General features: G+C 52.9%; 1 protein-coding gene and 1 pseudogene across 1 annotated transcript; both read left to right on the plus strand.

Moving 5' to 3' along the window:
* Nucleotides 1-1,532: 1,532 nt before the first annotated feature.
* Nucleotides 1,533-3,410, plus strand: LOC121047132 (beta-alanine transporter-like). Its single transcript, XM_040502136.1, has one exon. The coding sequence runs from the start codon at nt 1,533-1,535 to the stop codon at nt 3,408-3,410; it is 1,878 nt and encodes a 625-aa protein (XP_040358070.1).
* A 16,978-nt stretch (nt 3,411-20,388) lies between these two features.
* LOC120842532 lies at nt 20,389-21,491 on the plus strand (annotated as a pseudogene).
* Nucleotides 21,492-21,776: the final 285 nt, after the last annotated feature.

Here is a 21,776-nt window from a genome sequence, read left to right on the forward strand (position 1 = left end):
TGGTTGCTTTCGTGTTTAGCTAGCGTTCGCATGGCAACCGTGTGGAATTATCACGCGTCCTGAGGCCAATGGGAGCGCTCGGTAACCATGGGAAAGGGTTTTCTTTTTTTCGTTCCCGTTTTAGACCAGGGCCCGTTTTCTCGAACGCGAACCGTGGTTTAAAGTTAACTATTGTCCTAGAAGGGGGAATTCTAGGTCACGTGACTGGGAGAGCAGGGGCGCCGAGGGAGGAGCAGTACCTACAAGCAAAATGGCCGCGACGTCGCTTAATGAGGGCTAATAGTTCTGCTTGGTTCTGCTGCACATTAATTTCGATCCGGCTGTTATATTAATGACGCAGCATCAACCTATTAGCACGTCAAGCAAAGCGGTAGTTCAGAGGGACTACTAAACTAACCGACGGCAGCATTCCGCGAATGCATCACTCTTCAGCAGTCCGGAATCCAAGACATATGACGGTACATAAGCCTTGCAAGTGTTTTTATGGTAAGTAAAAAAAATGTTTTGCGAACGAGTGTTGGTATATATTTATACTAACACGTTTAATTTGTTACACTATGCACGCCGACTCGTGAGCAGCGATAACTTTGCGGAGAAAGGGGGTTATCCTTGATAAAGTCTTCGTTCTGGGACATTGTACTGTTTTTTTTGTTCGCAGTGCGCCGACAGCATGCCGACAGCATCGAGGTTTCTACATATCTGCGGTGGCCAGCAATTCAACGGTAACGAGAAGCTTAGCTTCTCGTCACCGTTGACGAGAACGGTGACCAGCAATTCAACGGTGACGAGATCCACCGGTGACGAGAAGCTTAGCTTCTTGTCACTGGTGGATCGGTTGGGCAAACGGAAGAGAAGGCAAACAGTTGAGATCAGCAGGAATCGCAGAAACGCGCGTCGCAAGGAACAAAAATGAGAATACAGCACCGGCGTTGCCAGACTGGAAGGCACACGGGAAAGTTATGCGTTGTTTATGGCGAAAGATATTGAAGGAAATGTTTCTTACATTTTCGAATACTCGTCGACAAACTCTAGCATAGTAGCTAAAATTTCTTCGTACCATCTGAAGCAAATAAATTGGTCTTCAAGTACAACATTACTATATTTGCACGTATAATACCATACTAGATCGATAACAACCAGCAGAAAGAGGATAAACAAAATGACTGGCTTGTTTCACCGACAGATGGCGCATTTTACTGCCCATTCAAAAATAATTATTGTTGTTTTATATCCAGCCGTTTATTACAGTACCTAGGTACTTTTTCCTTCCTAGGCAGCGTGGTTTACCAAAATGGGTTTACTATCGCTTCGAGAAAACCAGCCCAGGAGAGCACCCAAGATCTAAACGCTGAAGGACATATAATCTCCTAGATTCTGCAGCGCAAACTTTTTCTCCACGTGCTTCGCACGTTTGACAACCGATCCTGTCGTGTTCCTAAAGCAGCAACCTTTACTGAAGAAGGTAGACGACGAGGATGAAAGCAAGACGTAGAATGTGGTAATTCATCTTCCTGAATTTCCTATCGAGTGCCATGGATCTAGCTAATAATCCCATTGAAACGACTGAAAGACATATCAGCGAGGACACCATCGAGATTGGAGTCGGGAGGTTCCAGGGAATGGTAATTTTCTGTGCCGTACTCGCAGCCGTTTCTTACTTCTGCCATGCTAGTAGTTTTGCTCTGACCGCCCGTGTTATGGACCACTGGTGTCGACCTCCCGATGGCATCACCATGAGCAGGAGTCAGTGGAAGAATGTCGCTATCCCAGTCACGAAGGACGGACGCCATAGCAGGTGCAGCATGTACAGCTTGCCGTTGAAGCCAGAAAATACCGCGATGCGCACACTCATTCCATGTATCGAGTGGGAATTCGACCTGGAAGAGTATGGCAACACCATCATAAGCGAATGGAGCCTCGTCTGCAACCGCTCCTGGTTGATTCCGCTGGCTTCACTGACATTTGACCTTGGCGGAGTATTAGGCGGTGTGATTTCCGGAATAGTAGCCGACAATATTGGCCGTAGACCTGTCGTGTGCTTGTGCGTTGTCGTTAATTTATTTGCTGGCTTCGCCAGTGGGCAAACCAATTTGTTTGCTGTTTTTCTGACAGTCCGATCTATTGTGGCGGGAAGTTCGGAGGGCCTTGTAAAGGTTCTAGCTGTCGCACTTTACGAAGTATCCCCACATCAGAAGTGGCCGCTGTACTGTTTCACCAATCTTGGTGTTGCATTGTTAATCGTGCCCCCATTCTTTTTGGTGCTTTCCCTGTTACAACTTAATTGGATGGAAGTTCACCTAGCTATAATGGTACCCACGGCGTTTCTCGTTTGTGTATTCTATATGATCCTCGAGTCGCCGCGCTGGCTTCTGGTCACCGGAAACATTCATGAAGCCTGGAAAGTGACACTTCTCGCTGCAAGCACCAACAGAGCTCCGTCCGAGGTCGCAATTAACTCGCTGAGAAAGGCGGGAAACGATTTAAAGTTTGCAACCAGCGAAAATGGGGATTCGCATCGTATCACCATCCAGCGTCTGCTGCTCGAACCGAAAACCCGCACACGTTCTGCCATTGTTTGTTTTGCTTGGCTCGCTGTAGACTTTGCATTCTCCGTACATATCTTCATGTACCCCTTCGCGATTCATGAGTCGTTCGCCATCGCGTCTGTCGTCCTTGTGCCCATCTGTTTCCCTATCGTTCTGTTTTCCTTCAATCAATTTGACAAGGAGAGCGTACTAGTGATAATTCTCTCAGTACTCAGCGTTGGAACGGCACTGCTAATGGTTGTTTACGACGAACCGCCGACAGTAATTGCGAGTGCCTTGCTGGTTTTTGTCCAACTGCTCTCCTCAGTGGCCTTCTTTGTTCTCTTCACCTTGACGGTGGAGCTGTTTCCGACTGCGCTTCGGTGCACAGGCTTTAGCCTCTCAGCTGCATTCGGGAGCGTGTCGACAATGTTTGCTACGCTAGTGACCCAGTTCGAAACGAAGCTACGCAAAGACTTGCTGCTGGCCCTCATCGCTACATTAGCGGTTTGCGGCGCACTTGCCTTGTGCAGTCTCACTGGCACAGCCTCTCCAACGGCGTTCTTCGGTCGTCTTCAGCCAGAAATGGAAGAAAACACCCAACGGCAACTTCAGTGGTCTCCGAGACCGTTTCCACCAGAGAGGCCAACAATGAAGGTCATGGATACAGCAGAGATGCCCGTGTCTCAGGCGCCGCCCTTAGAGCTCTCTGTCTTGCATGTTCTTCCTGGACAACCCATTCAACGCTTTCAATCCTCTCAACACTCCGGACCAGGGACTGGCGGACCATTCAAAGCTCAGACAGCCAAAAATAAGGGCCCGGCTCCTCATCATTCAGCCAAGCCACATGATAAAGGCTGTGCAACGCAGAGCTGCAAATACTGACAATAATTGGTACAAGAAATTATTTGGACAGTGGCTAATCTCGCTTATATTCTTAGTTTCAAAACTTATCGTAAAAAGTGAAAAAGGGGAAGTGTCTATGTAACGCGGACATAACGCTCATGTCTAATATCTGCCTCTTTAAGACGACGCCCCAAATCCAGTATTATTGCCTTTTGACGTAGGCTCGGAGCTGAATGGTGTGTGTTAGGTTTATCTCGCAGGACCTTATACGTGCATACGGCCTCGTCATGCAGTTGGAGTATTACTTTTTTTATCAATTGAGTCAATCAGGTGGGCAAGTGGTATAGTTAGACGAGCACCATCGATTGGTTTTTCCAGTGCAAAGCTGGTCGCGATATATTAAAATGCAATTGAAAGCTGATAATTTCATGTGACAATTTCTTTACATAGTAAAATTATTTACGCGCTGTTCATGTTCGAGGTCACATGCTGCTAAACTGCGGCATAGCCTAATAAAGTTTTATCTTTACGGTACAGTGCAAGTTATCTCCACCAGAACTAGGTTGCGTCGTATTCTGGGATTGCATTTGGTTTAATAGAACACTTGCAACGTCCATAAAAAAGTAGGAATTATTTGGACGGGCATGTTTTTTGTTACTACACTTTTGTCACTTCTCCCATATTTGCCACCACGTTCTAGCGGTTGTAGGCAGACGATTTAGCACCATATATATGTTTATCACTTTTTATATGTTTTTGAACTTGCTGCCTCCGCGCACATAGAGAAATAAAGGTATTGGCTTATGAAAAGAGTAATCTCAATGATGTTAATAACAAATAAAACAATAATATATAACCTTTCATGGCAGGGCAGTGCTGTTTTTTGAAAAAGCTTGTTTGGCCATAGAAATTATTGTCGTTGAGCATGCCCTACAACTCACCCAGTTTTCGAAGGTCTAAACATCAGCGCATTCGTGCCTCCTCAGCCGAGCCCCACTACAAGAATATGGCATTGTCGAGATTCCATAATATGTGCAACAGATAAAATATCGGGACGTCAAGGTGTTTCGTGACACCCTAACGTCGCGTCACACCATGGTGTCACGTGATTGTTAAAGTGCCAGCTGAACGTTTTAAGGACACACACGTTTTTCCAGCGGTGTGTCTGCCTTTTTTGTTCGTCTCTGTGTGTGTGTGTCCTTAAAAAGTTAAACTGGCACTTTAACAAGCATGAACCAACTAGCTCAGCTTCAAGGCGTCACGTGATTTCGTTACACTCCTGATGTCACAGAGCCACGTGATTCCACAACGCCAGGTAGTCCCAAACACATTCAAGCCGTGCTGAGTTCCATGGTCTCCGAGAGTTTTCGAACGCTGGCCGCACTTCTCGGGCCATTTCATTCACTAGTGACTGGGGTGAACTAGAGCCACTAAATGAGCTGCGCTTAGAGTACCGGCACTCCGTTCCCCGACATTGTTGTGGGCGCCGCCATATTGGGGCTTGTGCAGAGCAGACGCAACTGCAGATCGTCATGATTCAAAAGAGCGACTTCCTCAGCATTCGATTCGGTGTTAGGAAGCTCATGTAATATTGCTTTTCTCTGTCGGGGACTGTTTAAACATTTGTGGAGGACGGAAGAGCGTTTCCTGTGATTTCAAATAAAGCTTCAGATAACTGGCAACCATGATTTTAAGCCACAATATGGCAGAGTGTCGTTACTCTGAAGCGTAGCTTATTTAGTGGCACTAGGGTGAACGTTTTTTCAGAAAGTCTCGGAAAAACCGCCGAACCTCAGGGTATTCCAAATAGGTTCGCATAACCTCGGAACAGTGCCAGAATGGCCAGACCACATTATTGGGAGCCGCCACTTTTTTTACCAACACAATCTTTTAAACCGCATTAAATAATCACAATTTTATATTTAAATACCTAATTTAACGAAATAGGCTTGATGAAATAATATGAGGTAAGGACAAATAAATAACGCAAAAAGTTGAAACTTTGTGTCGTTGGTTCAAATAGAGTATTTTTCACAACTTCCATAGTAACGTGTCCCAAAGAAAGCGGGCACGTAGAGGAAATCGATTATCACAAATGACAACGTTCGTTTTCATCGCATCAGTAGCTCGACGACCTGTGTGCTGTTGGTTCCAAGCGCCGTAGACGTTGCGGTTTACGTTGGCACAACGCAGGTTTTATGTGAATGTGAGTTTTTCCGAAGATATCCGACTTTTGCGTTATGCAATCGATCATTCTAACATACAGCTTTGACTGAGCACAAAGCAGGCATTGAGCACCCAAGATAAGTCATGTAGTTTTATTTCCTCTCAACTTTACATACTGAAACAAAGGAAAAACCACACGGGAAACACGAGTAAAAGAAATACATAGCGCCCTATTTATACCTTCTCAAGAGGACGCACGGAGCGCCTATTCATTACAGCAGCACAGGCTGCAAACAAATGACCCTGACAGATTCGTGGAAATGGAGCGTGCTGGTAAAGGTACGGTGTTAAAGGTATACTGAACTCCAGTGTTCTAGAGGGGGTTGTAGTGGCTAAAGCCCCTCGATATGTTTTCGTTTGTCTGTGCAAGTAGCGCCAAATGCGCGAGCGCACGTGGCCCAGGTCTCGAGCGGCCCTTGGAAGCAAATGGCGGCGCAGCACTGAAATGAGCGGCCCTTGGAAGCGAATGGCGGCGGAGCACCCGCTCGTGGCACGTGTCTTGCGCATTTCCACAACAATGGTTGGCGGTACTTGTGAAAACACCTTTATCAAGGGGCTTTAGTAGTGGCAAGAGCGGCGGCCGCTTTTTGAAGATTTTGCGCGTAGACGACACCATGGCGCTGCTGTTCTGTGCCCTAAGAGCGCGCCCCCGGCACCATCATCAGCGCTGTTCGGCGCTTACTACTGTAGTTTGAGTGGAGCTTTTCGCGGTGCGAAACAACTGCTAATGTTGTTCTGTATACTCTGTTTCACCTTATGATGTACCGCAGGAAAGGCTACAAGCGCGAGCTCTTTGCTCTGGGGCACATCTCGGCGGCACAAGCTCTCGTGAATTGAGAGCAGCTGCGAACGCTATGAGTTCGCGCTTCTATCCTTCGCTGCGGTACAACATAAGGTGAAACGAAGTATAGTAAATTGTAGTTCTGCCTTTGAACTAATGCCTCTATAGTCGGTTGCAAGCTAAGAACAATCTTTTAGCTCCACCCACAAGCGCATTGCGCCCATCTGAAGTGCCTCCACCGTCGAGAAAGTAGTCCGCTAGCAACGTTGCTTTTTCTTCCTCCAGGAAACGTGTCTTAAACTACTACAATATTTATTTAATTCATTCAGGACATTTAAATAAGTTAGAATACGTTTTTGTCAACGAAATAGCTGTTTAGTAAAGAAAGAAAGTCATGTACAATGTACCGTCTTCCCAATTCATTTTCTGTCCAAGATACTGTCTAACATACCGTCTTCCAGCTCTCAGCAGTGCTAAGCCTTGCGCCCGCTTCGAAATTTTCGTTGGCGATAGCGTCGCTGGATTCTCACGTTGTCGCGCAAAAACTGCTGCAAACGCAAGCCGATACCATTAAGATTTCGTGGCGTAACCTCGGGCACGTAAAACACGCTGCAAAAAAGCAGAATATTTGTCACGAGAAACTAGCGTCGCGTTGCTAAGGCCAGCAGCCATGTTGAGCTTTTTTTTTTCAAAAGGATCGCGATTGGTCCACGGAATCGTGACGTCATGAAAACGATTGGCTGGCGTTTCTCGGCGTAGGATTACATTTTTCTCTGAGAGGCATTTCCGGTTTTTTTCTTAGCTTGCAACCGACTATAGAGTGTGTGCTATCCTCTACTTGAAATAGTCGCGTGTTTTGAGGGAGATTATTTAATTAATATCGACTCCCCCCCCCCCAGTAGTGACACATCCTTCAGCAACGCTATCACTTGGGCTGCAGGCTTAATAGCCGCGAAAGAAGTTCTACGGTGCTACATTTTGGAGAAGCGTACCGCGCACCGTGGTACCGCGTCACCCTCGTCGTCTTCTTCGTTCATCGCACACGTGCCATTAATTATCCTAGGGCACAGAACTCCAGCGCCACTCGCGGTATCTACGTCGACCGTCTTCACGCGCTTCATTGTAAGCGGGCGCCGCTCTTGCCACTACACCCTCTAGAACGCTGTAACTGAACCAAATAATTTAATGTCCATAATAGGTAGCGCTTGTTCTTTCCACGAGCCAGGAGCCGTTGGTGTGCGCGAGCACACGCAACAAAATTGATGTCATAGTTACCCATTCGCGATTATGATGACAGTAGAATTAATGGGATTCGTAACAAAGGAGAATAAAGACAGGCTCTCATCTTCACTTGTGAAAGATACGCGCTTGTTTGACCAATTGATCGCTTACCTTTTACACCAGACCCCAATGTGGAGATAAAAAGCTTGTCATTATTCTTCTTTTCCAGGAGCCCACACATTTCACTGTCACATTAAGCGTGAACGGGGACTATGATGTCAATTTCGATGCGTGTGCTGGCGCACACCAGCACACGCTCGGGAAAGATCCACTTACTATAGACACTGAAATGTTTGCTTCAGCATTCCTTTAAAGGAGCTGTGCAACGATATTCAATTGGAATGTTTTTCTCTCTACACGAGCTTACTGGCACACCTGGGACTCAAGGATACTCACACGCAACGCCATTGGCCAAGAAACTCCTTTGTTGCGGTGTAATTTCAAGGACAAAAGCGATCATTTTCATTCAATCTCTCCTTTGCAAACTCTGATGACGTAACTCGGGGATCGCAGTACACCCAAGTGACGATATTTGAATGCGGTTCATAGATTGGATCCGAGCATTGCGTGGGCACTCGACTTGGGCTCGTGACAATTGCTAGCTCGAGAAGCATTCGGGTTGTGACCCGTGTCCAATCGCTGCAACGACGACAATAGCCGAGCCATAACAATGTCTGGAACTCAGCGCGTGTCCTGCGCTTTGCCAACCCCAGCGCGTGGCTATGATCAACACTGGCGGCATATAATCGGCTCCAGATCACGTGGCCGCTTGTTCTGGCTGCGAGTTGAGGGGGCGAACGCTGCTCGTTTTTCTTTATTTTTTTTCTGGGACTTCTATTGCGTGGGGTGAAAAACGAACGCGTGTTTCATAGGTCATTAACGTTAGGGATCCGTTTTAAGCGGTATTTGTGCAAAGTACAAAAAATGTTGCATCGCTCCTTTAAAGGAGAATTACATAAATGAAGGACGATGACTCGTGTCATCCTGCCCTCATCATTTAGGTAATTCTCCTCTAACACCGGCGACAGACATTCGCAAATCTAAAGCCATTTGCACTCTACAGGTTACCGATATTTGCTTCATTTACCGTCACTATCTGCTGGAGTGGTACTGTAATGTATTCCTAGTTTTTAAGAAAGATACAAATACATTGCTCCTCCGACGTCGTTTATTGCTCGTGCATGCTACTTAGGCGTTTTTGAGACAGAATGCTCCGCTGAAAAACTCTGGGAGCGTGTTTCCAGAGGGGAAATGAAATCACTTATCAGTCAACCGCGATACGCGACCAAAATATTGGGGAGGCCTACACACTGCGCCCAGAGCTCTGGCTCTTGGACATGCACAAGCGACCATTAAGCGTTATCATAGCAACTATTGCGCTTTACATTCGAACTCCGGCGCCCCATTTGGCCGTTACTTCGAGCACGGATCAAAAACGCGCTCGATGGTTCAACGCGCCCGCAGACCTCAGCATGGGATAGTAGGATCTACGAAAACACCACACGCAGCTGGCAACCTGGTATGTATGGTATGGTATGGTATGGCATGGTATGAGAGAGGAAGAACAAAAGAACGTTTGATCGGCGGTAGACGTGACGAAAAGGCGGCTGGAAGTCTGGTGGAGAGTGACACATTGGCGGAGGGAGTGCAACCGACCAACGTTTGTGTTATATAATAGTGGATGTCTGTCATATTCGTCAATGACCAGCGTAAAAAGCAGGGGCTCGCGTGCGCTATCAGCACCGTACGCAGCTCTCGATAAACGCTCCCACTTGTCACAAGAAAACGAACAATATGCGTTTTCTGCCTTTTATTTGTAACCACAAGAAACCTTCGGCAAGGGTCCAACTGCAGATAAATACTGCGCAACGTTTATTTCTTTTTGCATGAAAAAAAATCGCGAGCAGAATGCAAAACACCAAGACTGAGAATTTCTGTAGTTGGCGATCACAGGACCCGAGCTTCCTCGTTTGCTACTGCCGCCCTCTCCGTCATCTCTCGATTGATGTATCTCGCGTAGAAGAGCATTTACGTTACAACGAAGAGGCATTACAGTTTTCAAAAGTGGTCTTTGCACCACAGCCTTCCTATGTCGCATTCTCAGGGTAGTTATAGTGTCTTTATTTTAGCTTGAAATAGATCGCAGAAACGTCCCAATATCAATAAAACAACATTATCATTTATGAGAAACGACAATGTTACGAAAATAATAGTCAACATAAAGCGAATTTAAATTAACGCGCGCTTACAAACACGTCAACAAGCATGTTTCTGTCAGGCACATGGAGCATGCATACGCTTAAACAAATTAACTCGTTTCACATAGTCAATGAGGGTGTCTCACAATTCGTGCTCTGTTGCCGCAATGCTGTAGCAGGTATTGTAAAATAACGGTTCTAAAATCTATCGTACGTTCACACGTAAATCTCCAAATATTCACACGAATCCGCGCTGATCAGCTGATCGGAAGTGATGTCTTATAATTCTTACTCACACGTCTCTGAAATGGCACGCACACGCAAGGGAGCGAGGATGTCACATACGTAAAGAACAAACGAGAGGAATCACTCAGTTGTTTTCACCAGTAGCAGGCCTCGACTTACCCGAATGCAGATACAAACATAGCCCGATTCTTTCAAGTGACGACGACGTCTTGAAATTGTCATTCTTTCCTGATGAGGTTTTTGTATCTATGCAGCAATTTACACTTCACCTTCTTACACAGACACAGAACACCATAAGAGGGAAGTTCACGGTATTTTAGTCCGCAAACGAACAAAGCACAACGGTCCATGTGCCGGAAACCACGAACGATAGACGCAGTCATTTCTCCGAGCTGCTTGCCTTGGTGACGAATGTCTGAAAACTGCCAAAACTAGGAAGGCTTGGCGGGCGCCAAATCAACCTCAAAAGTCCCAGGAAATGTTGTCTCCATCCGGACATTATCACACTGCCAACAGTCCTTAGTGAATCACTGGTACGAACCCACAAAAAAACGTTGTTTCACGGCGTATCCACGAGTACCGAGGCCAGTCAGACCGGACGGGTCGGGCGGGCTGCGGGCTTGGACACGAGCGCCGCTACGCGACAGTGAATGGCAGCGCGTCACTTCTTTCTCGGAGCTTGTCAACTTCTCCGATCCAGTACCGTTGATAAAAGCCAGCTCCATGCTTTGAATGGTGCGCTTGTTCACATGAAGTGTAGTTCAGTCTATCTATGCTGGAACGCAAACTAAATGATGTAGAAAACTGCATTGGGCGCTGATTGGCTATTCTCTCGGGTCACGTGACATGACGTTGAAATGTAGTTTTTCCCTATGCAGTTCGAGCTATGCTCGTAAAGTGATGCAATTGGCGGTGACGTCAAAATGTCGTCACGGTGCACTTTGACGATGCAGTTAACTGAGTGGTCGAGACGAAGCCAGAGATCAATCTGCATCGTAAAAGATGGCGACCGTAACATGTGCATCTCTACTGTTGGGTTCACCAGCGGATCGAGTTTTTAGAGATCACCGGGAAGCTTTCGAGACGAGCGATGCGAGGTTTGCGGGCGAATACCGGCTGACCAAAGGGGTGACTCGCTGGCTGTGCAACCAGCTTCGCGGAAAGCTCCAGCGTTGTAGTTAAGGGCCCCGTGTGCTGACGGTCGAGCACCAAGTCCTCGCAGCTCTACGCTTTAACGCCGCTGGCGGCTTCCAGGGAACCGTCGGGATCAACGAAAACATTGGTGTTCAGTGATCTGGGAGTCGCGTACCGTGGTGATGGCACCAACGCTATCATCGATTGCCTCGGATCGAATCGCTCTGTTCCGAACAAACTCAAGCAGAAAAGGCGCTCACAAAGAGGAAGTTTTTCGAGCGATGCAAGTTCAGCGCCGTGATCGATAAATATTCTAAATACTTTTACACGATTCAACACGATTGTATTCTCATTTGAGTGCACCACATATAAGCGATTTGGCTGAGCAATAAGCCAAGCAAGCAACGGTAACAGTTGAACATGGTTAAAATCGCGCACAAAGAGACGATTTTAACTATGTTCAACGTTTACCAACTCGCCCAACTTACTACTCTTCAACGGTAACAGGCTTAAGTTGAGCCAGTTCGTTCATACTTCAGGTAGAGAGAGGGAGAGATATACTTTATTTTAAAGCAACTACTTCAGGTATGGCCAGCTGAACTAGAATAAACAAACACATAAAGAAAACACCATACACACCGTGGGACTAGCAACCGTTTCCTTTTCCTCCTCTTCCGCTACAAACCCAACTTGAGGGAAATATTCTCTTTTCTTGTTCTTTGCTTCCTACTTCACCGAAAATTTAACCCCAGAAGAACATTCTTTCTTTCTCGTGCAGCATGCGAGAAGTTGCGCTAACGCAGTCAAATATAGCCAAAAAGTAAAAATTGCTCGTTAGTTGTTTATACAGCAGGAGGTTAGTCTGCCTGAACATGGCGACATTGTTACCCACTGTAGATAAGCAATTTAACCAGTGCAGTAGGACTGCTAGCCCGGGGTCTTTAACGTGCATCACGCAGTAGTGATACACGACCGCACACCGGTGCGATGCTCATCCAGATCGAAACAGGCAGGGGCGGGGATTGAACCCAGGATCCCTGGGTTCTGCAGCGCGAGCTTTCGCTCCGCGTGCTTCGAGTTGGTGTGCGCGAGCCCACTCGGCGACTCTCCGAAATTCCCTGTAGGGAAAAAAGAAACGATGTAGTTTCAACTCAATCGCCAGTGTCCGGCGACGTCACCGTGCACGTCACGGTGCAGTTCTCTTCCGATGTAGTGTTTTGGCGATGGAGATTAGGCTCCTCCCACCGGCGACGTCACGATGCAGTTTCTCCACCGCCTTTTTCCAGCATAGACAGTTGGCAGCATGCTCGTGCTTGTACGTTAAGCTTCGCTCGCACGATAAAGCGAAACACTTACTGGTAATGTATTTTATGAAACAAATCTTACCTTCCGCATATGTGCAATACCCTCAGTTTTACACGCTATTGCACATTTCGTTTTTAATTCTTTAATTTCCCACTGCGATTTGACTGTGCACTTTTGTGTGCTACACACATTAGAGACCAAGGTAACCCAAGAGCATTCTATTTCACGGATCGAAAAAAAAAATGCTACTTGGCACATGTGCCAGAATCAGTACATAATATTCCAAACTTCGTATGTGGCCGCTTGCGTGAGTAAACAATGTAGTTTGTCAAGAACAACTGCAATTGTATGAAATCACGTAGGAAAAACTCGTTCTAAGCACGCGACCGTTGGCATGCAGCGAATACTCATAATCGGCGCGGAGATGATTGGTAGCTGTCAGCAGGTGGAGTTTTCCTAGCAACCAAGAGTTAGAATGTTTATTTCTTTCTGTTGTAAGCTATCAGGAGACAACTTACAGCAAATCTGAGGGTAATACTCTGAACATTCAAACATTACGGCCTGAGCAGTATATGTGTACAAGATTAGCTTTCGATGCACGCTTAACGTTCGATACGCTGAACGCAAGTGTAAAATGTAGCGCAGTTTCAGACTTCATCAGCGTACCACCAGCTTGCTTACACAATATTTTATACAACGTCAAACTCTACATGTTTGCATATTCTTCATTTTTGCGCACCACTACTTTCACGCATAAATCACCAAATTAAGACAGGTACACGGCTTAAACTCTGCGCGAAAGCTATCCACAGATCAAGGGCTTTTGTCTGGCCAATCACAACATTTTTCATTGAACTCGTATTAAAATTAATTCTTATCATTTACTGCTGCGAGTTAATGTTAAATTCTGGCATTGGTTTATTATGATTCCTGGACCAGTCCTGCCTTGGGTTTACCTAACTCAATATTTAAGCCTGAGTGTAATTTTTTTTTTTCAGTCCCGTGGTTTTGGTCAATATAAACACCGAGCTACATTAATGAGACACCTGACCCCTAAAAAATCGTTCATTTCGTTTTGATTTTTGAAGTAATAAATTTTTCCAGCTCGAATTTTAAAAACCAAAGTCTATCAGGCCATCACGTTTTCCTGACGATCCACAAAGAGCCGAACACACGCAAGACAAAAGGGCCGACCCGTCACATAAATCAGATCACATTGAAACCTGTGTAATTGGCCTCCGAAATCCCCTCGGAGTGCTAACAGCGCACAGGCAATCTTATATTTTTCAACGCGTTGGTTGTTTTGTTGTGCATGTGCTTTGCCATTTGGCTCAGGACGATTTTCGCGTTTTGTTCTCAACACATTCACTGGAGACGTGAGCTCGGAGCATAGGAAACTGGCCCCCTTGCACGAGAACTGGCGCAGCCGTGAGCTTTCCAAAGAAAGCTCGCTAGCTCGCGCAGAGAAAAACAAGCGAAGAACCAGGGATGTCAATTTTAGGATATAGAAAAATACCCCACTGCATTTTAGCGCCACCACACACGATTTCTCGCATTGATGTACAAGTCTGGCGGGTGATCCCAGCGGCATCTGTTGGTTCAGAATCACACTCACCAAGGATGGGGTTGGACCTTAAGGTGCAACTCCACCCATGTTTAGTGTGATTCTGAACCCCCCCCATGGCGGTGGAATTGCCTTCCAGATAACTTTTTCGGCCAAATAATAAACGTTTTACTGACTGACTGACTGACTTCCAGACCTGTACTATCACGATCAGTATGAGTGCGAACACCGCCCCGCGTGGCCCGCGTAAAGCCCCTCTCTCCTGGGAAAAGTGGCGCCGTTCATTGTTGTGGCAATGCTCGAGACACGTCCCGCGCCCCTGGAAGAACATGGCATCTGAAATCTAGCTGAGTGCTTCGCTGAGCCGTCATGATGTTTCCAAGGGCTGCACGTTGCACGTGCGTCATGTATCGACGGACAAGCTTGGGCTACTTTTGAAATATAAAAGGGCTTCAGGCCCGCGTGGAGTTCCTGTATAGGCTCCCTACGGGAGCCAGAGTTGCTCGTCTGTTTTCCACGTGCCGCCGCGCAGCTATTCCCCGAGATCTGATCACGTGAGGAGCCGGATCAAGTGCCATGCTGGAAAGAAGACGGTGCACGCGCCCCGCCGTACGTTCCTCAACTTCTGAGCGCGCCGCGCGCCTCGAACGCGCGGCGCCGCCATTCGCTGAAGTCAGTCAGTGAGGAGCGGGATCAACATGCCGTGCAGGAAAGACGGCGCTACGGAGATGAACGAGCAACTCTGGCGCCCGTAGGGAGCCTATACAGGAACTCTAGGCCTGTGTAGAGTTCCTGTATAGGCTCCCCACGAGAGCCAGAGCTGCGCGTTTATCTCAGTAGCACCGTCTTCCCTGCAGTTCCTCTATAGGCTCCCTACGGGAGCCAGAGTTGCGCGTTGATCTCCGTAGCGCCGTCTTTCCTGCATGGCATGTTTATCCCGCTCCTCACGTGACTGAATTCGGCGAATAGCGGTGCTGCGCGTTCGAGGCACGTGGCGCGCTCAGCACTGGGGCTAAGAGTCGCTCGGAATTTCAAACCCAACGGACGTGTTCTAAAACCGTCCCGACCCGCCACCTTTCCTCCTTAGGGGGAACCGCGCAGTTTTCAAAATTCGTAAGCTGCGTCATTCCCACCGCCCTCGTGCCTTAAAGAGGCAAAAGCAGGCGCAGCCGGAGGCTCCCCAAAAAGGGACCCCGACGACCCCACTGCCCGAGCGAGGCAACAGGATGTCAAAGATGGCGGACGAGGCCCAGAAAGGAGCAGCCGCTCCCGCCCCGCCCCAGGACTCCCCCGTCGCGCACCACACGCGCCAGAGCCGCCGGTCGCCACCTGGAAAGAGTATCATCAGCCCGACTTCACCAGGGATGAGAATTTTAAAGCAGCTGGCGGCCGCCAGCCAGAAGAGTTTACTTGGACCCCCCGGACACCGCGGACAAAGGACAAGCAGTTCCCGCCCCCCTGCCCAAGCATCCCGGGCCTGATCCCGATCGGCCCTTTTTTTGCGTCCGAGCCGACATGGTATCTCGCCCTACCGTCCCCCGAACACCCCCCCGACAACCACCGCCCGCCCAGGCCAACAGGGGGAGCACACGCCCCCCACCCCTTCTCCCGCGCCCCCGAGCACCCCCGAGGACAAGCGGCCAGAACCCCCGGGCCACGCCTCCCCCCCGCCACCCTGAGGGACTCGGAGGTAGAACCCCCCGCCGCCCTGGACAAGCAGCCAGAACCCCAGGCCGCCGCCTCTCCCGTCGTGACCCCGAACGCAGGCGTGCGCGGAAAGCCCCACCCCCCCTTCCCCCGTGAGCGAGGTACAACGCGGGGTAGCATCAGCCTCAACAGCAAGGCTCCAAGAACACCCGCCCCCAAAAAAGAAGGCCGCCGGGAAAAAGAACACCGACTCGAGACAACAACAACAACGGGGCCGCCGGAAACAAATCAACAAAGGCGACAACAACAACAACAGCAGCAGCAACAAAAACAACGACGACAGCAACAACACCAACGGACCACGACCCGCCCCCCCCCCCCCCCCCTCCCCCACGCGAAGGAAGCTCGGCGGGGCACCCCCAGCGTCTCCCCCTTTAGCCCCGGGCGCCTCGGAGCGACAGGAGCCCATAACACCGAACGCCCCCCGCGAGCGGCCCCCACTATCCAAGGAGGCCCTACAAAATATCAGCGTGACAACCATCGCCACCAAAAACCGCTTCGCAGGCATGACCGACGCCTGCGAGGGCGGAGACGGCGATCAACTTGACGTGACCGTGACCGCCACCCCCGCAACAATCGACCCGGCCGAGCGCCGACGCGGCGAAAACAGCAAACAGCAACGCCCCAAAGCAACTCAGAAACCACCCGCGCGGCCAACCATCCGACCAGGTGAGAAGATCACCGTCCTCGTCCAACCCACCGGGACTAAGGGTCAGTTTAACGTGACAAACAAACTAAAAATCGCGAGGGCTTTAACACTGGCTACCAACGGAAGGACCATCGCGACTCGCGTAAATACGTGACGCAACGTGGCCGCTGTCGACCTCGACTCCCCGGAAGCGATCGACATCATGCTCGGAGTGAAAGTCCTGCACAACATCGCAGTGACAGCCTACCTGAGCAAACCGACGGCCCAGAGCAGAGGTATTGTTCGCCCCCGATTCGAGGCGGAGACGGCCGAGGTGGTCGAGGGTATATCCTCAGCTGTCCCAATCCAGCGCACCGACGTCTTTGCGGGGGGGCGCACCATCAGACTCCACTTCGACGGCCCCCGCCTGCACCACGTCAATCTCTGGTGTCTTCGCCTCCCCGTCACGGCGGCGCACTCCCGCCCCATCCAGTGCGGCGCCTGCCGAGAGAAGAACCGATGCCCGTACTGCTGCGGCGCCCACCCCAAGAACACCTGCCGCAGGGACACAACAAAGTGCCCGAACTGCGACGGCGACCACGATGCTTTCGATCGGAGCTGCGTCGCGTATGAGCGAGCCCGGGAGTGGGCGCCGGCCGCCGAGGCGAGGAGGCAGGCCGGCGGGCTCCACGAGGCGCGGGGGCGCCGCCAGCGGATTGGGAACACCGCAGAGGGGGATACGCGACGCGGTGAGCCGAACGCGATGTTGGAGCTGGACGATGACTTTCCCCGGCTGGACGCCCCGGGCGGCAGCGGAACATCGGCAGACGCCCGTCCTCCGCGCCGACCCGCGTGGCGACAGGCACAACAGCAACAGGCCCCCTCTCGCGCCGACCAAGCGCGCCCGGAAGAAACACACCAAGAGCAGGCGTCGCGGTTGCCAGTTGTTGGGTTGCCGCGCCAACGAACCCTCTCCCACGACGGGGCAGCGAGCTGCGCCGTCACCACCACCGCTGCGCCGGACGGGAGGAAATCCCCCGCGCACTGCGGGGAAACAAACCAGGCGCTTTTCCGCGGGGGCAAAGTGCTCTGCGGGGAGACCACGGCGTTTTCCCGCAGGGGCACGGCGCCCAGCGCGGGGGCAAGCTGCCTGCTCTACCGAGCGCGCTGCCTCCTCAAGAAGATCACCTGCCCGCCGGCCCGCAGGGCGGCGACTCTGAACTCCGGGTCCTCCTAGAACAACTGACCCGGATTATCGCCGCCCTCGCGGAACATCTGCCACAGTGGTCTCTAAACGGACTACACCGCGCCTGCTCTGCCATCCTCGCAGACGTCGCACCGAACTCCCATCTCCACACTAACAATGGGGGACAACATTGACGATCCAGGGCCCCCCCACAGAGCGTCCGTTTGCGCCGTGCTGCAGTGGAATTGTAACGGCCTCGGGCGGCGCCTACAAGAGCTTCGCTCGCACGTTAGGGACAAAAAGAACCCCTATGAGGCTCTGGCCCTCCAAGAGCCTAGGTGCTCAGCCGCCCGAGTGTCCGGTTACATTCCATACTGCAGCACGCCCGCTCGCGTGGGCGACAATCCTAGAGCAATGTTGCTCGTCCGCAGGGGTCTCACGCAGAACAGGCTCGACCTCCCCGACATCCGAGGCCCAGCGGAAATGGTGGCGGTTACGCTGCAGCTCGCGGACGGACCTCTCCATATTGTTTCCATTTACGTCCCCGGCAACGCCACGTGGGACACCCTTGACCTCTGTGCCCTCCGTGCTGGAGTGGGGCGTGACCGTGCTATCATCTGCGGGGACTTCAACGCCCACTCCGAAGCATGGGGGGACCGCAAAACGGATTCCCGAGGCAAGCGGCTACAGGAAACGCTAGAGAGAGTGGACCTCCTGAACATCACGGGGAGCTTTCCCACCGTACGTCGCCCCCGGTGCGGGGGGCAGCGTGATAGATCTAACCCTCGTCACACCGGGCCTGCGACTCTCTGCCCGCCCTCTCCCAGACAGCTGGGGCAGTGACCACCTCCCCATCGTGGTGGGCACCCCCAAGAAGGCCCCAATGAAGGTATGCAAAACCACCGACTGGGACCACTACCGGGCACTGATCGCCGAGGGGGCTGCGGCCGGACTGCCCTTCACCTCCCAGCTTATCGAGGACGCCGTGCGAGCAGCCACGAGGACCGTCCAGGTGCCCAGTACCCGCCCCAACCCCGACCTCCTGTGGCTCAAACTCCGCGCCCGCAGAAGGCAGGCCCAGCGCCGCTCATGGCGAACCAACCGCCCTGAAGATATCCTAGCGTACAAGCGTCTCGACGCGGAGACGACTGGCCAGGAGACAGTGGCGTCTCCTGTGCGCCTCCTTCGGGGCCCCAGGAGGGGGAAAACGTGCGTGGAAAATGGTGCGGACGCTGGGCGGCCTCCCGGTCCCGCGCAGCCCCATGCTCTGCTTGGCAGCACACCTACATCTGTCCCCGACCGAGATGGCGGATTTCCTGGCGGACTCGCTGTTCACGGCCCCCATCCCCCCTCCCCCGGGGCACGCCCCCTCCCATGTGGTGGACGTTTGAGGCCCCGACGGCCCCCGCCATGCAGGCCCCCGACGCGGACTTCAAACTGCACGAGCTGCGGCACGCGCTGCAGTCCGCCCCGCGCCGACGCACAGCACCAGGCCCCGATGGGATCACCGCCCAAGCCCTCCGGAACCTGGACGAGGGGACCCTGCCACAGCTCCTGGCCTTCCTCAACAACATCTGGCGAACGGCCAGGCTCCCCAGCGAGTAGAGGGAGGCTGTGGCCGTCCCCATCCCCAAGCAAGGCAAGGACCCCAACAGCCCAAGCTCATACAGGCCCATCTCTCTGACGTCATGCCTCAAAAAGACTATGTAGAGAATGGTCCTCCGCCACCTCAACTACCACCTCGAGGCGGCAGGGGCCTTGCCTGAATGCTTCTCGGGGTTCCGGACCAAGCGCTGCACGGCGGACTCCATCGGGGACCTCGTCAGCTCGCTCGAAGAGGCCAAGGCGAGGGGACACTCCGCGGCGCTGGTCCTACTCGATATACGCCAGGCCTTTGATGCGCTGCCACACGCTCCGATCATCGACGCCCTGCGGAGGCTCGGGGTCACCGGGCGGCCGCTAAGATTCGTCCAGGCGTTCCTCGGCAGCCGCACGGTGACCGTCAAGGTGGGCAAGGACAAGAGCTCACCGCGGCACCTCACGCGCGGAGTCCCGCAGGACAGCGTGATCAGCCCACTCCTCTTCTCGGCCGGGATGTCATCTGTCCCGGCGGCAGCCCGTGCGGGGGGCACGGCGCGATACCCCGTCAACGTCGCTGTCTACGCGGACGACGTCGCGTTGTGGGTGACCGGACAGGGCGGCCGAGAAAGATGGAGGGCTGTGGCCGAGCTTCAAAGGGCGCTGGACAACGTCATCTATCATCTCAGGCAGCTCGGACTCACTGTGTCGGGCGGAAAAACTCGGGCGCTCATCTACGCCCCGCGTCCGGCCTCATTCCGGCCGACACTGCTCATCGAGGGGCAACCGATCATCCACGAGCAGAAGGTCACATACCTGGGCCAATTGTCCTGGACAGGAGGCTGACGTGGAGGGCAGCGGTGGCGAGCGTAGTCCAAAGAATGCGGCGCCGCATGAACACCCTGCGGTCGCTCGCCGGCAGCACCTGGGGGGCATCCCAGAACATGATGCTCCAACTACATCAGGAACTGGTGCTGTCGGCGGCGCTCTACGCGCTGCCGCTGCTCAGCCTCAACACCTCACAGGCAGCAAACCTCGAGACAGTCCACCGCATCGCACTTAGGATCTGCCTCGGCATATCCAGGTCAGCGACGTCCATTCCGACGTACACGGAAGCTGGAGCCAACACCGTCAGCAACCATCTCCAAAAGCGCTCACTTGGGCACCTCATCCGCATTTGCACATGCGAGTCCGCGGCACCGCTTCTGGCACGCATCGCGGAGAGGCCCGAGTCGCGCTTGGAGCAGCTTCTGTGCGTTCGGGGGACGTCGCAGGCCCTGCACCGGCGATCACTCCCCTCCCACCATTGCACTCCGACCCCCATTCACTGACTGTGCACCTCCGAGTCGACGGGATGGGCGCTCGACAGAGGACGGCCGACGTCGCGGCCAAACAGCTGGCGGAGGACCACATCGAGCGGCACTACCTCGCCTGGGCAAGGGTGTACACCGACGGCTCCGTGCGACCCAGCGACGGCTCGTCGACGGCGGCTGTCTTTGTGGAGAGGGCAGACCTAGGCGCGGGCGAACGGTTTGCCTTCCACGCCACCAGCACCACCACGGAGCTGGCGGCGATCCTTCTGGCGCTGCGCCTGATCCACTACAAGAGCCGACGCCCGGACAGCTGGCTGCTGCTCTCCGACTCCCAGGCGGCACTGTCTCAGCTGTACGGGCTCGAGGGGGCATGCCCCCTCGCACGGGAGATCGCTGGTGAGGCTCTGCTTCTCGGCGGCCTCGGCCACCGCCTGGCGTTCCAGTGGGTCCCGAGCCACTGCGGGATTCCTGGCAACGAGCGCGCGGACGCCCTGGCGGAGCGGGTCCATGACGCCGCCGAGTTCCGGACGTCGGACCTGGGCCCCTTCACCGACGCCAAGCTTCTTATCGCACGGGAGGCCGCCGCCAACCACCCGGACGAGCGGTAGGCGGCCGGGGACCGACCGGCGAAGCCCCCTCGGGGCACGGGCCGTCCAGCCGCCGCAGTCGTCCACAGGATCCGGACGGGCCGTGCGCCCTGACGCCGGCATGGATGCATCTCCTGCGCAACGACGAGGCCGACCCGGAATGCCCGACCTGCGGAGAATGGTCGGATCTCGACCACCTCCGCCTGGCCTGGCCGGCACACGCTGACGCCCAGGCGGCCATGACAACATCCCTCACCGCACTGTGGCTGCCCTGCAACACCACAGAACAAATACTGAAACCCAGGGGCGACCGGCGCGGCAAAGACCGCGCGCTCAGGGCCCTACGGACCTTTCTGGAAGAAACCGGGCTCCTGTGGTCCCTCTGAACTTCCTCCGGGCGCCCGGCGACCGCGGAGCGGGGCCCTGACGGCCGTGGTCAGTCGTGCCCTGGACGTTCGCTTTGGCGCGCACCTGCCGCGTGCTCGACGAACGCGCCCGGACTTCGGCGCGGATGGACTGGAGTGGGACCTCCCACAACACGACGTGGTCGCCCCGCACGATTGCTTCATCGCCGGACACCGCGCAGTGCCAGCCTCCAGCGCTGGGCCCCCAACTCCCCCCGCCCCCCATCCCCGGCCACCCGGTATTCGATGCAACTAAATTGATCCCCC

The sequence above is a fragment of the Ixodes scapularis genome, unplaced genomic scaffold (assembly GCF_016920785.2).
Source record: "Ixodes scapularis isolate PalLabHiFi unplaced genomic scaffold, ASM1692078v2 PGA_scaffold16__2_contigs__length_2301149, whole genome shotgun sequence".
In the NCBI taxonomy this organism is placed as follows: Eukaryota; Metazoa; Arthropoda; class Arachnida; order Ixodida; family Ixodidae; genus Ixodes; species Ixodes scapularis.